This window comes from Schistocerca serialis, chromosome 1, assembly GCF_023864345.2.
Source record: "Schistocerca serialis cubense isolate TAMUIC-IGC-003099 chromosome 1, iqSchSeri2.2, whole genome shotgun sequence".
In the NCBI taxonomy this organism is placed as follows: domain Eukaryota; kingdom Metazoa; phylum Arthropoda; class Insecta; order Orthoptera; family Acrididae; genus Schistocerca; species Schistocerca serialis.
Window position 1 is genome coordinate 813,158,209 of NC_064638.1, and position 16,038 is coordinate 813,174,246.

General features: G+C 42.0%; 1 protein-coding gene across 1 annotated transcript in view; it reads right to left on the reverse strand.

Annotated features, from left to right (window-relative positions):
* LOC126484220 (ras GTPase-activating-like protein IQGAP1) overlaps positions 1-16,038 on the reverse strand; it is a 350,623-nt gene that overhangs the window by 148,299 nt on the left and 186,286 nt on the right. The window contains exons 15-16 of the mRNA XM_050107637.1: positions 13,548-13,705; positions 8,975-9,121 (exon numbers count right to left, since the gene is read on the reverse strand). Of these exons, the coding sequence (XP_049963594.1) occupies positions 8,975-9,121; positions 13,548-13,705 (305 nt within the window). The remainder of the gene's footprint in view (positions 1-8,974; positions 9,122-13,547; positions 13,706-16,038) is intronic.

Genomic DNA, 16,038 nt, shown 5'->3' on the forward strand with positions numbered 1-16,038 from the left:
ACATGACAAGAAAAGAAATCTGAGCAAAGTAAAACTAATCAGATAGTGTAACACAGGATAAAGCTCCTTTCTATGAATTAATAGCCTACATTTCAATACTATTCACAAAATTGTGCTAACATTTAATTACCATGAACAAAAATGTTATTTTGTACTGTGAAATGGGTTATAGGGCAATGACTGTTTAAGAAACCGCGGGACCAGTTTCGCTCAGATCAGTATGACAGTACTGTTATGGGATGGTCTGATTTTATAAATATTAAAGGCAAAGTATAAGAAGGGGTACACCAAGTATGTTTGGTAGTGTATTTGGTTTACATGAAATCACTAATTCATTGGTTTCACAGGCAGGCTATAATCTTCTAACAATATTATGAGGGAAATGCAATGTATGAATACAAGATGTGATACAGATCTGTAAGTAAACTAGTCTTTTCCCCTTGCCTCCATATAAAACACAGCCAATTAAATGTGACACACTGTGATCTACATGCTACGAAAGCTAGAAATTGGAAGGCCCTCTCACTGGAGCAAATGGCCATATGTCAGTGGGCTATATACTATACATAAATGAGTGAGAAGTGCCTCATCTTATTAGTGTGGCCAGTGGGAGATTCACCATGACTCAGTAGTTGACTTTACTCCGCACAGCTTATTATCAGTCACTTCACATTCTTCTTCCCATTCACTGTATACTTCAACACAGAGGTAATAGTATATAAGGAGATGTTACATGAAGTCATATGATTTTCAATGCTTGCTTCTTTGGCTTTTCTGTCCTACTCAACATAACAAGCCACCTTACTAGATGTTGACCTCCACCTCAGATATGGTTACATCAGTACCTCCGTCCATATCAAACCTACTAACCACCAGCAATACCTCCACTTTGACATCTGCCACCCATTCCATACCAATAAGTCCCTTCTGTACAGCCTAGCCACCCGTGGTCGTCGCATCTGCAGTGACGAGCAGTCCTTCTCTAAAAAATACTGAGGGTCTCACTGAAGCCTTCACTGACCGTAATTATCCTCCCATCCTTGTACTAAAACAAATCTCCCGTGCCTTATCTTTCCAGTCTCCTACCACCTCCCAAAGTCCCACAGTCTGGTCACAGAGGAGCATTCCCCTCATAACTCAGTACCATCGGGGACTGGAGCAACTGAATTAGATTCTCCGCCAGGGTTTCAATTACCTCTCATCGTGCCCTGAAACGAGAAATGTGCTACCCACTATTCTTCCCACCCCTCCCACAGTGGTATTCCGCCGTCCACCGAACCTATACAATATGCTCATCCATTCTTACACAACCCCCGCTCCCAATCCCTTACCTCACGGCCCATACACCTGTAATATACCTAGATGCAAGACCTGTACCATACATCCTTCTACCACCACCTACTCCATTTCGGTCACTAACATCACCTATCCCATCAATGGCGGGCTACCTGTGAAATCAGCTAAGCTGCAACCACTGTGCTGCATTCTATGTAGGCATGACAACCAACAAGCTGCCTGTCCGCATGAAGGGCCACCGACAAACAGTGGTCAAAAAAACAAGTGGACCACCCTGTTGCTGAACATGCTGCCAAACATGATACCCCTTATCTCAATAACTGCTTCACAGCCTGTGCAATATGGATCCTTCCCACCAACACCAGCTTTTCTGAATTGCACAGGTGGGAACTTTCCCTGCAAAACATCCTGTAACCCTCCTGGCCTCAACCTTCATTAGTCACTGTCCTCACCCATCCAGCCCCCTCCCTGTTGCCATTCCAGCACTACAAAGCCGTCATTTCACCGCCACACCCAGTCTTTTAATTTATTTTTATTTCTCTCCTTTCTGCTACTTAACCCCTCCCCCCTCTGCGCCTTCTCTCCTGCCATCCGACTAAACTGCAACACCTCACTGTCCGCCACTCCCACCATACTATCCCTCCCCCTCCCTGCTCCAGCCTCCTCCTTACCCCCACCCAGTCACCACTCCCATCATGCACTGGTGCTGCTGCTTGCAGTGTAGTTTCTGTCCTCTGAGACTGCAGACGTGTGTGCAAGATGCATTTGCGTGAGTGTGTGTGTACGTGTGTGTATGTGTGTCTACTGCTGACAAAGGCCTTAATGGCCGAAAGCTATGAGTGTGTGAATCTTTTTATTGTGCCTATCGCGACTCAGCATCTCCGCTATATGGTGAGTAGCAACTTTCCTTCTCTGGTATTGTAAAATTATTCTGGGCCTCTTTAGCAACCAGGCTGGCAATTGGTTCTAATCCTGGGTTTAAATTTGCACTTGTCCCACACCAAGTGCCATTAGATCATGCTTTATGTGAATTCAAATCACTCTTGTTGCTCGCAGATGATTTGAGAAAATTTGTTTTGTTGGAAGGCAAGCAATGACTTGACATGCTTGTGAATTTGGAACAGTGAGGATCTTATACGTCTAACACAGTGTGAGGATTTGCTAAGAGGCATGAAGTGGTTGTCCCCCAGCGTCATTACAAAAAATGGGTTTGGCCCTGTGGACACTTATGGATAGTCTAATCCCCATATAGTAGACAGTATCAATGATCTCCAGGTAAGTAGGTCCACTAATCTATAGACCATGCATCTATAATCTATCTAACATTGCAGGGAAGCCTTACAAAATGCAGCCCCTCTATACCTGTCGCTAAGGCAATTCAGGTCCATTATGTGTGGTAACCATAAAAACCCTGAATCAATTGCGAAGTTCACAAGCCACACCAATTGTTTAAAACAGAGGAATCCCTCATTTGCCAGTCAGTTAAAACCTGTCACCGCAATCCAGTCCATCAATCTCTAAAGTTTGAGTAAGAATTGATGAATTACTTTTGTGGGGTTAGGAAAGAAATAAAATGCTTCTGAATACTGCACAAAGAAGGGATATCTCTTGGGCCTCCTCACCATGGGCATTACACTATTCATGACTAAAGTAAACAGAGTATCACTTATATCATTTCTTCAAAGGATCCATTCTTCTGCTAAAAACTGTCAGACATAACTTCATCAATTCCATAACTAAAAATCTGCTGAGGAACAGATTCAATGAATACAGGTAGAAAACCACTGAAACTCCATTGCTGGAACCAACCTGAAGTACTGAACCTCCAAGCTGTGTCACATGGGTTTCCATTTCTTTTAAAGTAGTAGCAGTGGTGGTGGTAGTAGTAGTAGTAGTAGTAGTAGTAGTAGAGGTAGTAGCAGTAGCAGTAGTAGTAGTAGTAGTAGTAATAACAACAACAACAATTTCCAACACACTACTGTCTAGGAAGTGATGACCATTCATATAGCTGCCTCCTCCTCCTGGATCAAAGTGTCAACAGTGCCTCAGTACCTTTTGAACCCACACTTTATTTTGTTTATCATATTATGAAAACAAATGCATATACACAACATCTGTGGACATATGTGCACAAACACAATCTCATACAGTCTTATGTCTCCAGATCTAGTTCCCTGATCCATTCAGTTGTTTTATCTGATGCATGGCGAATGTCCATTATCATTCCTTTGTCTGCTCGAAAAGTATGGTCAGCAATGATATAAGGGATTGGCTGTAAGAAGGCTCCACAGTCACAGTCTGCAGAACCAGCCTATCCCTGCTTGCGTATTAGATAACCACATCTGCCTTGGCCAGTTCCAATTCAGTTCATGATCCTCCATTGATAACTGAGGAGATTGGAACCTCTTATCTGCGTAGAAGGGTTCTCCATCAAATGCTTGTTAACTGCAGATAACTGCTTCCAATGGATTTTCTATGAATGGCTGTTACTAAAAGAGGATCTAACAAGGTTAGTTGCTGTGTACCATGATGGTTTACTTAATTTAAAGCACTGGTGTTCTGCTTGTGCAATATCTTGATGAATGGGTAGCTGAGAATTCTTTTGAATGTAATTCCAGACTTCCAGGAGAGCTTCTGATCTTCTTAGAGCTGGAGGTGGGATACTGTTCAAAACAAGAAGCCATAGAGTGTTTTTACTCTGAATATATCCCATAATCATTCACAATGCCTGATTAAATTGCACATCTACCTTCCTGGTGTATGCACTATTGATCCAGGTCGAACACCAGTACTCAGCAATGGATTGTGATACGGCTAAGGCTGTGTATCTTAAAATATGAGATTTACTCCCCATGAGGCACCAGCATATTTTTGAAGAATCTTTATTGTTTCAGCTTGAGCAACTACATTTGAAAGATTCTGGTTGTAAGTTAAGAGTGCCATCTAATGTTATTCTTAGATATTTTGGTGTACTGCAGCACTTGGCAACACTTCGACTCTAAATCTGACTTCTGGTTTGTACCTTGCCAGTCTAATGTGTAGCTGAAATGTAGATATCACAGTTTTCCAAGGATTTGGATGAAGGCACCATTTTTTGAAGTACACATCCCAGATTTTCATATCACTGGATAAAGTGGTTTCAGCTTCAGAAAAGTTGGAGCTCTGGACCACCAAACAAATGTAATCAGCATAAATAAATTTCCTTTAAGGTGTTTCCAATAAGTCTTGCATCTACAGATTGAAAAAAAGGGAAGCTCGAACAGATCCTTGACATAAACCATCATTCAGTTTAAATGTTTTGCTTCTGCCTTTGTCAGAATAGATCTGAAAGTATATATTGCTTAGACTGTGGTTAAGTAGTTCCGTAAGTTTATGGTGTGGGATAACACTCAAATTTCAAAGTCCTTCTCAACAAACAGTGTTGTAAGCAGCTGATAGATAAAAAAAGAAAGGCAGGTACTCTTATCGACTTCTTCTCGAACCCATTTTTGATATAAGTAGCGATAGAGAGTATCTGATGGTTACAACTTCTCCATGGTCTGAATATCACTTGTTCTGCAGGTATGTGTTTGTCGACTACTTCAAAAATTCTATTGTACATCAGATGCTCAAGGAGTTTGTATGCAACAATTAGAAGTGCTACTGAATGATAGTTTTTGCTTTTGTGGGATATTTATTTGGTTTCGGTATGGCTAATACTTTTGTTTTCTTCATCAGGGGTGGAAGATTTTTGGTTTGTAGGGTATCTGAGAAGTAGGTAAGTCATTTTGCTGTAGTTGGTCCACAATGAACTAGAAAGCCAAGGTACAGTCCATCAAATCCAGCTGCTTTTCCAAGTTCCATGCTTTTCATTTAATCTTTGGTTTTTTCTTCTTAAAATGGAATGCCGAGTTGAGAAGTATGTAGAGCAGCTCCTCTTCTGGTATTCAACTATAATTTGATATACCTTTTGCTTTGCTTGTCTTCTGTGTTCTTGGAAATTCATACTAGGTGTTTAGCAAAACAGTTCAAATTGATGGCGGTTTTTGATCTTTTGGTTGCAGGATTTGATGACTCTAGTTTACTAATGACAGATCAGGCTTTCCTATTAAAGTGGGTTAAACTAAGGATTCTATTTCATATCATATCTTTCTTTGACCCTCATCCAAGGATAGAAGGAGACTTGTTGCACTATCAAAGTTATGCTCTTAGTACTCTGTCATTCACTTCACTCCAACCAGACATGTATTGAACCATCACTGACAATGGCTAAGAACTGCTTGGCCTCTAGTATTAACACCAAGTTATGGTTGACCATTTGCTCTAGAGTTTTCCTACACAGTTCATTAGGGAGATGCTCTTGTAACTACATATGTATGTACTTTTTCCTTGGTTGCCTCCCTCCCTGAATTTGGAAGTTGATGAAATGTGTGTGGCTGCTGGTGTCGAGGATAAGCAGCTTACAAGACATACGGCTCTCTGAAGCTTGACAATTTGGGCAGTTGTAGGATGAGCTCTGTAGCAGTCTGTATGTGTTAGTGTTTCCCTGGAGGAAAGAGTCTGAAGGAACCACCAAGCTCCTTATTCAAGCCAGTCTTCGTAGTTCATAAGGGTCTTTAGAAATGTCATCATATCCATTACATAAAACTAGAGTTGAGTGGTCAGACAGCTTTAGAATCAATTTTTCCCCCTTTTTAACTTTTGGTATTGACAGCAGTGATTCCACTATAGCACAGACACATGCAGATTTCTAACTATCTTTTATTGTGTAGGTGTGACCTGGTATGGGATTCATTGGTTGCTTGAAGGAAGAAAGCTGCCCTTAGCTACTGCACTTCAAAGAGGGCATTTGTAGATGAAATTTTTGTTCTTCTTTGTTATTGGTCTCAGTCATCATCAACGCACTAATGTTTTGTAATGCCTTCACAAGCTGCGACATAGTTACAACTCATACAGTGATCCATAAAGTGCAGAATAAACTCCTTTATTTCCATATATTATCATAAAATGTTTTGGTCCTTAGTCAATAGATTTTTATGAGTGATGACCATCTTTGAAAAACCAAATACAACTAATGGACAGTCTACATATTAAAACTATAAAATATGCCATAGTCGAAAGCATTTCTTCTATACATGTGGAACACATGTGCTTAAAACATGACGAAGCATACCCATTTTAAAATGCATCCTACTTTAATGAAGCCATAGTGGTACTATCAAAAAGTACCCACAAAATCAGTTTAGCATCATCACATATTTAAAATGTGTATTAACCAGGCCACAGAGCCACCAGAGCGATTCTGTTTACAGTGCTACTGTTCATAATACACTGTGATATAGTAGCCATAAAAATGTCTTTGTATTCTAAACTTCTTGGAGCTCGCTACTGTAGGCCTACATATATTCGACAATACGTCATGCCAAGAAAAGGATCATAAAGCATTGTACCAGTCGATTAACTCACTTAATTTTTAAGGAATAGTATCATGTTTACTCTTCTTTTTTTTTATGAGACAGTGCGTACATAATTTCTGCATTATTAAATTCAGCCTTTTTTCCTCAAGAGTTGGAGGTGAGAAGTTTTTCTGTACCCTTGTCATCTACAAATGAGTAAATGTGTTGGTAATTAGTATTATTTTAAATGTTATGCTTTTAAACATTGACAGGTGAGTATTTTTACACACATTATGTCACACTTTAATATAACTATTTGTTTTATGTTGTATCATTTGTTGAGTATGTGTTGTTTTTATTATTCATCGAGGTACTCCTTGGGTGACATGTAGGCGCCTTTAGGTCACATCAAGTGCAGCATAGAGCTACAAACACAGCACAGACTGCTTAAGGACCTCCTCAGAATCTAGCAAGATTAGAGTCATCAGAAATGAAATAAATAATAATGGAAATTTCTACTGAAAAATATTTATATTTTAAATTGGTTTACTTTCAGATTCTAATCTAACTTGATTTCTGTAACTGGACATACGAGGTGCATTCAAGTTCTAAGGCCTCCGATTTTTTTTCTAATTAACTACTCACCCGAAATCGATGAAACTGGCGTTACTTCTCAACGTAATCGCCCTGCAGACGTACACATTTTTCACAACGCTGACACCATGATTCCATGGCAGCAGTGAAGGCTTCTTTAGAAGTCTGTTTTGACCACTGGAAAATCGCTGAGGCAATAGCAGCATGGCTGGTGAATGTGCGGCCACGGAGAGTGTCTTTCATTGTTGGAAAAAGCCAAAAGTCACTAGGAGCCAGGTCAGGTGAGTAGGGAGCATGAGGAATCACTTCAAAGTTGTTATCACGAAGAAACTGATGCGCAACGTTAGCTCGATGTGCGGGTGCGTTGTCTTGGTGAAACAGCACATGCGCAGTCCTTCCCGGACGTTTTTGTTGCAGTGCAGCAAGGAATTTGTTCTTCAAAACATTTTCGTAGGATGCACCTGTTACCGTAGTGCCCTTTGGAACGCAATGGGTAAGGATTACGCCCTCGCTGTCCCAGAACATGAACACCATCATTTTTTCAGCACTGGCGGTTACCCGAAATTTTTTTGGTGGCGGTGAATCTGTGTGCTTCCATTGAGCTGACTGACGCTTTGTTTCTGGATTGAAAAATGGCATCCACGTCTCATCCATTGTCACAACCAACGAAGAGAAAGACCCAGTCATGCTGTCGTTGCGCGTCAACATTGCTTGGCCACATGCCACACGGGCAGCCATGTGGTCATCCATCAGCATTCGTGGCACCCACCTGGATGACACTTTTCGCATTTTCAGGTCGTCATGCAGGATTGTGTGCACAGAACCCACAGAAATGCCAACTCTGGAGGCGATCTGTTCAACAGTCATTCAGCGGTCCCCCAAAACAATTCTCTCCACTTTCTCGATCATGTCGTCAGACCGGCTTGTGCGAGCCCGAGGTTGTTTCGGTTTGTTGTCACAAGATGTTCTGCCTTCATTAAACTGTCGCACCCATGAACACATCCATAACTCCATCACCACATGTCTCCTTCAACTGTCGATGAATTTCAATTGGTTTCACACCACGCAAATTCAGAAAACGAATGATTGCACGCTGTTCAAGTAAGGAAAACGTCGCCATTTTAAGTATTTAAAACAGTTCTCATTCTCGCCACTGGCGGTAAAATTCCATCTGCCGTACAGTGCTGCCATCTCTGGGACGTATTGACAATGAACGCGGCCTCATTTTAAAACAATGCACATGTTTCTATCTCTTTCCAGTCCGGAGAAAAAAAATCGGAGGCCTTAGAACTTGAATGCACCTCGTATAATAGATGTTCATCATCACTCATAACAGTTGAAGTTCATTCCAAGAGTAGAGACTAGAGAAGAATTAATTAATAGCATATCAAGATTAAAACTATATCAAACAATGGAAAATCCAGATAGGAATATCAAAAATGTAGGAAAGGATACATTACTACTTACCAGAAAGATGACACATTAAACTGCAGACAGGCACAATTAAAAGACACTTAAATATAGGCTTCAAGCTACAGCCTTCATTAGAAAAAGAGAAACACACACCATTCACTTACACACACACAAGCACACCTCAGCCACATGACTGCCAACTCCGGCAGCTCAGGCCAGAATGACATTAACAGCTGAAGGCAAGACAGGTGTGACCAAATGACATTTTACAATTTTATAACAAAGCAAAATCTGACCTGTATATCCTGTACTGTGAGGTAGCAACATTTCTGATATTCTTCGGTTGGTGGTTGCCATGTAATCTGCTTCTTATCAAGATTGAGAAAGACACTGTGGCCACTGTGTGTGACATGCTCCACCCAGGGTGACAGAGTCTTCAGGGACTAAGAACAGGAACAACAACTAACGTAATTTTATGCTGTAATTCCTTGTAAAAATCAATATAAGACAATGTCTAAGAACATTACACTACAAAAAAACTTATTTTTGGTAGGCAGGAACTGTAAGCAAAGATTTCAAAAATGTAATTGTATGTTGCAAATGGTATCACATCAATTTTATCTCTCTGAAGATGTATCATTATTTTTGTTCTACACCACATTATACATAGTTTTTCTTCAATTGATTTTCTTGAGTTGATTCTGAGATCAATATCCAGTTCAGTGGACTAATGATTAAGTTGGAAGAAGAAAATCACTGCATTAGTTACAATATTGAGAAAAGGAACATTGCTACTCAACATATACCGGAGGTGCTCAGTACCAGATAGGCACAATAAATAGACTGTCATAAATACAGCTTTCGGCTAGTAAGGCCTTCCTCAAAATTAGATGACAAACACACACATACACAGTCATACAAACGCATCTCAGACACATATGACTGCAGTCTCAGGTAACTGATGCCACACTGAGGGGAGCAGCAAGAGTGCAAGATGGGAATGGCGAATGGGTGGGGGTAAGGAGGAGGCTGCGGCATGGGGAGGGGGAGGGATAGGAGGGTAGGGGTGGCTGACAGTGACGTGCTGTTGGGGAGCACGCAGGGACGAGGTATAAAGATGGTAGGACAGCTTTGTGCAGTCGGGAGATTAGACAGAGGGCAGCGGAGAGATGGGGAGCGGGGCGGGAATAGCAGAAATGATGAGAAGTAGAAAGACTGGGTGCGATGGAGGAATCAGGGCTGTGTAGTGCTGGAATGGGAACAGAGAAGGGGCTGGATGGGAGAGGACAATGACTAACGAAGGTTAAGGCCAGGAGGGTTACAGGAACGTAGGATACATAGGAGGGAAAGTTCCCAGCTGCGCAGTTCAGAAAAGCTGGTGTTAGTGGGAAGGATCCATAAGACACAGGCTGTGAAAAAGTCACTGAAATGAAGGATGTCATGTTTTGCAGCGTGCTCCGCAACAGGATGGTCGACTTACTTCTTGCCCACAGTTTGTCACTGGCCATTCACACAGACAGAGAGACAGCTTGCTGGTTGTCATGCCCACACAGAGTGCAGGAAAGTGGTTGCAGCTTAACTTGTAGATCACATGACTGCTTTCACAGGTAGCCTGCCTTTGATAGGATAGGTGATGTTCGCGACCAGACTGAAGTAGGTAGTGGTGGGAGGATGTAGGTGACAGGTCCTGCATCTAGGGTTGTGCAGGGATGGACGAGTATATTGTGGAGGTTCAGTGGATGGCGGAATACCATTGTGGGAGGGGTGGGAAGGATAGTGAGTAGGACATTTCTCATTTCAGGGCATGATGAGAGGTAGTCGAAACCATGAAGGAGAATGTAATTCAGTTGCTTTGCTCCAGTCCTGGGTGGTACTGAGTTACGAGGGGAATGCTCCTTTGTGGCCAGACAGTGGGACTTTGGGAGGTGGTGGGAGACTGGAATGATAAGGCACACGAGATTTGTTTTTGTACAAGGTTGGGAGGATAATTAGGGTTTGTGAGGGCTTCAGTGAGACCTTCGGTATATTTCGAGAGGGACTGCTTGTCACTGCAGGTGCGAAGACCATGGTGCCTAGGCTGTATGAAAGGGACTTCTTGGTAAGGAACGGGTGGCAGCTGTCAAAGTGGAGATATTGGTGGTGGTTAGTAGGTATGATATGGACGGAGTTACTGACGTAACCATCTTTTTGGTGAAGGTCAATGTCTAGGTAGGTGCCTTGTTGGGTGCGTAGGACCAGGTGAAGCAAATGGGGCAGAAGTTGTTGAGGTTCTGGATGAATGCCATCAATGAATCTGAACCAAGTGAGGGGCTTATGATTCTGGGTTTTTATGAAGGATTCCTCAAGATGGCCCATTAATAGGTTGGCACAGGATGGTCCAACACGGGTACCCACGGCCATACCCCATATTTGTTTGTAGGTAATGCCTTCAAATGAGAAGTAACTGTGGGTGAGGTTATACTTGGGAAAGGTAGTGTTCAATAGTGGGAAGGCCATGGTCCTTTACAGCACGGTGCCCTGCTCGTCGCTATTGATGTCACCTCCCTTTACACTAACATCCTTAATGCCTATGGCCCTAGTGCTACTGAACACTACCTTTCCCAATGCCCAACAGATTCCAAGCCAACAACCTACTTCATAGTCACCATGACCAACTATGTCCTCATCCACAATTACTTCTCCTTTGAAGGCATTACCTACCAACAAATCCAGGGTATGGCTATGGCACCCACATGGCATCGTCCTATGCCAACCTATTCATGGTCCATCTTGAGGAGTCCTTCCTAAATACCCAGAATCCTAAATCCCTCACTTGGATCAGATTCATTGAGGACACTCATCCAGAACCTCAACAACTTCTCCCCCATTTGCTTCATCTAGACTACTCAACCGAACAAGCCACCTTCCTGGACATTGACATCCACCTCAAAGATGGCTACATCAGTAATTCTGTCCATATCAAACCTACCAACCACCACCAACATCTCCAGTTTGACAGCTGCTACCCGCTCTATACCAAGAAGTCCCTTTCATACAACCTAGGCACCGTGGTCTTCGCACCTGCAGTGACAAACGGTCCCTCTCGAAATATACCGAGGCTCTCACTGAAGCCTTCACAAACTGTAATTATCCTCCCACTCTTGTACATACAAAATCAAATCTCCTATACCTTGTCTTTCCCGTCTCTCACCACCTCACAAAACCCCACTGTCCGGCCACAGAGGAGCATTCCCTTCGTAACTCAGTAACACTCAGGACTGGAGCAACTGAATTACATTCTCCACCAGTGTTTCGATTACCTTTTGTTGTGCCCTGAAATGAGAAATGACCTATCCACTATCCTTCCCACCCCTCCCACAGTGGTACTCCGTTGTCCACTGAACCTACACAATATACTCGTCCATCCCTACACAGCCCCTGTTGCCAACCCCTTATCTCATTGCTCATACCTCTGTAATAAACCTAGATGCAAGACCTGTCCTACATATCCTCCCACCACCATCTACTCTAGTCCAGTACAAACATCAGCTATCCCATCAAAGGCAGGGCTACATGTGAAACCAGTCATGTGATCTACAAGTTAAGCTGCAACCACTTAGCTGCATTCTATGTGGGCATGACAACCAAAGAGCTGTCTGTCAGCATGAATGTCCACTGACCAACTGTGGCCAAGAAACATGTTGATTAACCTGTTGATGAGCACCCTGCGAACATGACATCCTTCATTTCAATGACTTCTTCACTGCCTGTGCTTTGTGGATCCTTCTCACTAACATCAGCTTTTCTGAACCTACGCAAGTGGAAACTTTCCCTGAAATATATCCTACGTTGCTGTAACCCTCTTGGCTTCGACATTCGTTAGTCATTGACCTCTTCCACCCAGCCCTTCTCTGTTCCCATTCCAGCACTGCACAGCCCCCACTCCTCCATCGCACCCAGTCTTTTCACTTCTCGCCTTTTCCGCTATACTCCCCCCCCCCCCCCCCCCCCTCCTCCCCGCCTTTCTCCTGCCCTCCGTCTAACCTCCTGACAGCACATAGCTGCCCTACCCTATTTCTAACTTGTCCCTATGCACTCTCCAACAGCACATCACTGTCCGCCACCCCTACCTTACTATCCCTCCCCCTCCTCGTCCCAGCCACCACCTTACCCCCACCCAGTTGCCATTCCCATCATGCACTGGTGCTGGTGCTCGTAATGTGGCTTCAGTCGCCTGAGACTGCAGACATGTGTGCGAGTTGTGTTTGCGTGAGTGTGTATGTGTGTGTTTGTCATCTAATTTTGACTAAGGCTTACTGGCCGAAAGGTATATTTATTTATTTATTTACACGTCAAGTTCTGTAGGACCAAATTGAGGAGCAAATCTCCAAAGTCATGGAACATGTCAGAATACCTAGCCTCATGAACAGGGGTTTATGACAGTCTTTTTGTCGTGACTCTCTGCGACTCAGTATCTCTGCTATATGGTGAGTAGCAACATTTCTTTTCTCAATATTGTTGCATTCCATCCTGGATTTTCCATTTTTTGACAAAGACTTCTCATTTTTAGGCACTGTTTGAAGAAGACAAATATGGTTATTAAACCAGCATCATGTGTGTTCCAAGGATATCTAATTCTTGCAACCCCCCCCCCCCCCCCCCCAAATACACAGACATGCATAAAGGTGGTTAAATGCACGTAATATCTGCAGCTAATAACTTTGATTACTACAGGATGATAAACACCAAACAAATAATACACATGTCAACACTTTCTGTTTTGTAACAGGCTTCATTCCAGTTACTCATTTCAGAGTAAATTCTTAGTAGTACTTTGAATATATAATAACAGTAACGTTAGAAAAAGTCATTACATTTTGAATTTCGTACCTTTCTGAAACCAAGATCCCGAAGCCTTTCAAAAGCATGATTGTTTCTCAAAATAATGCTTGCATCTGTGTCCAACCCTGATTTTGCTAAAAGACTAGATGCTGTTTTAGCATCACCTCGTCGTACAGCAGAATTCATCTCCAACAACCAATGGCATACTGTAAGTACATAATCACACACAGAAAAACAATTTAAATCTTTTTTTAAAAAACCAACAACAACGTAAACACTTTCCATATATTCCACAATGTAATATACTGAAAAATACAGCTTACAAGTGTTTATTCTTCTCTGCACAAGAAGAAAAGGGAAATACGTAAAGACACTAGAAAATAATCATTCAGCTAGACTGTTACACGAGATCCACAAATCAGAATGACAGGTGGGAATAAGTGAGACAGGACAAAAGTTAACACTATGGTATAATAGGTGGTCTCTAAAAGGTAAGGAAGAAAGGACACTGTTGACAGAATAAAGAAAGTGAAGTTTGAAAGAACAGTATAAGCCAAAAAAGGAGTGGAAAAAGCTAATGACTTGATAGAGCAAAAAAGCATATTCATAAATATAATGTACAGCAAAACAAGATGAGAGAATAATAAAATAAAACTGAACATATGTGGAGAGAGAAATGAGAGGTAAGAGAGAACGAGGAAACAAGAAGTTCATGATCTAGACATTTTTGTGGTGGTAAAGGTTTTCTTTATTTTTAAATTACATTTAAATGACATCAAGCAATTAATATTATAATGACACTGGAAAACCCTAGATGAAATGCACATAGTAGGATCAACTGTAACCATTTTTGCATAGTTGAGATATGACAAGCACACGAACAAGATTAGAAACACTGCTGACCTTATGCACATACGGCTACATTATTCTTGAGCCTGTCTTTGTTGCATGTGGCGCTTGATACATGGAAGAGTGGATTGAGGAATAAGGGGAGGGGGCAGATGGACCACATGGGTGGATGTGGGTGTGGACAAAGGGTAGTAAAGACTGATGCTTGGAGAATCGTTAAATTGAAGTATGTATTGTACGGATAATTATTCCCATCTACATAAGTCAGAGAACCTGGTATTAGGAAAGGGGCAACGGGGGTCCAGGTGGCATGGGTTTTGAGGCACCTCTTGAGGTTGAGTGTTGAGCTCAGTAGCATGTTCTGCAACTGGTTGGTCAACTTTGGCCCTTGATCATTGTTTGGTAGTTGCCATTCATTCAGGTGAAGAGCTGGTTGGTGGTCAGTCCAAAAAAAGAGGCTGTATAGATGTCACAGAAAAGTCTGTATATGATATAACTTCTTTCATAGATGGCCATGCTTCTAATACAGTAAGATGTGCCTGTGATGGACTATGGTGGTCCATGGGGGTGGTGGAGAACTAGTGGCATGTGACGATTTAGAACAGGAGGTCTACATCTACATCTACGCCTGTACTCTGCAAGAAACCACAAAGTGGGTGGCGGAGGGTATTTCTGGTACCACCATATGAGTCTCAAGAGTCTTTGGTATACATGGGTACACAGCCACTGTGAACTACTTGAGAGAAGCAGGAAAATGATTTTCCCCTCCAGATATCTGAGCCCACCCTTCCTTGTTCCATTTGTGAATGGCATATGGGAAAAATAAGTGTTAGTAAACCTAGAGCTAATGCTATAATTTCTTGGATTTTCTCACTGTATTCGTTCTGTGAGATGTATGAGGGAGGAAGTAATACAGAACAACGCTAGATTTGTCGGAACATACTCTTGTGGAATTTCAATGGTAAATCTCTCTATGATGCACAATGCCTCTTTTGAAGCATCATTGATGTTCGATGGGCAATGCTGTTATGCTCTCTTGCTGATTAAACAGTCCCAGGACGAAATACGCCACTCTTCATTGGATCTTGTGTATCTCTTCCGTTAATCCAACCTCATTAGGGACCCACACTGATGAGCAATACTCAAGGACCACTCATACAAGCATTTTGTAAGCCACTTCTTTCGTAGATGAATTACATTTCCTTAAGATTCTTCCTACAAGTATCAGACTGGGATTTGCTTTTCTACTCTTTGTTCTATGTGAACATTCAACTGGATTCAGTTTTGAAGGATCAAATCTGATATTTGAGTCTTCTCTATCGTCTTCCATTTTTGAATGTTCACTGAGGGACTGGATAGATTATTTCGATCTTCATACTGATTTTACATAGACCCTAATTTTCTTATGATAATGGTTCTTCCCCATTTCTTACAACCTTACTTGGAATAGACTTGTTTGAACCATACTAGGCAACGCTTTTAAATTTTATCTATTTGCACTCCACATCATTGTTCTGAGAACTGAATATTTGATTTCCTGTCAGCTCTTGGTAGGAAAATATATTTTCCTACCTTTTGTAACATCCCTTATGGCTCCAACTGCAGTTTTTGAACTACGTTTGGAGGGTACTGCATGTCTGTGAAGGCCTGAATAAGACCTACAGCATAATGGACAAGGGATTGCTCATCA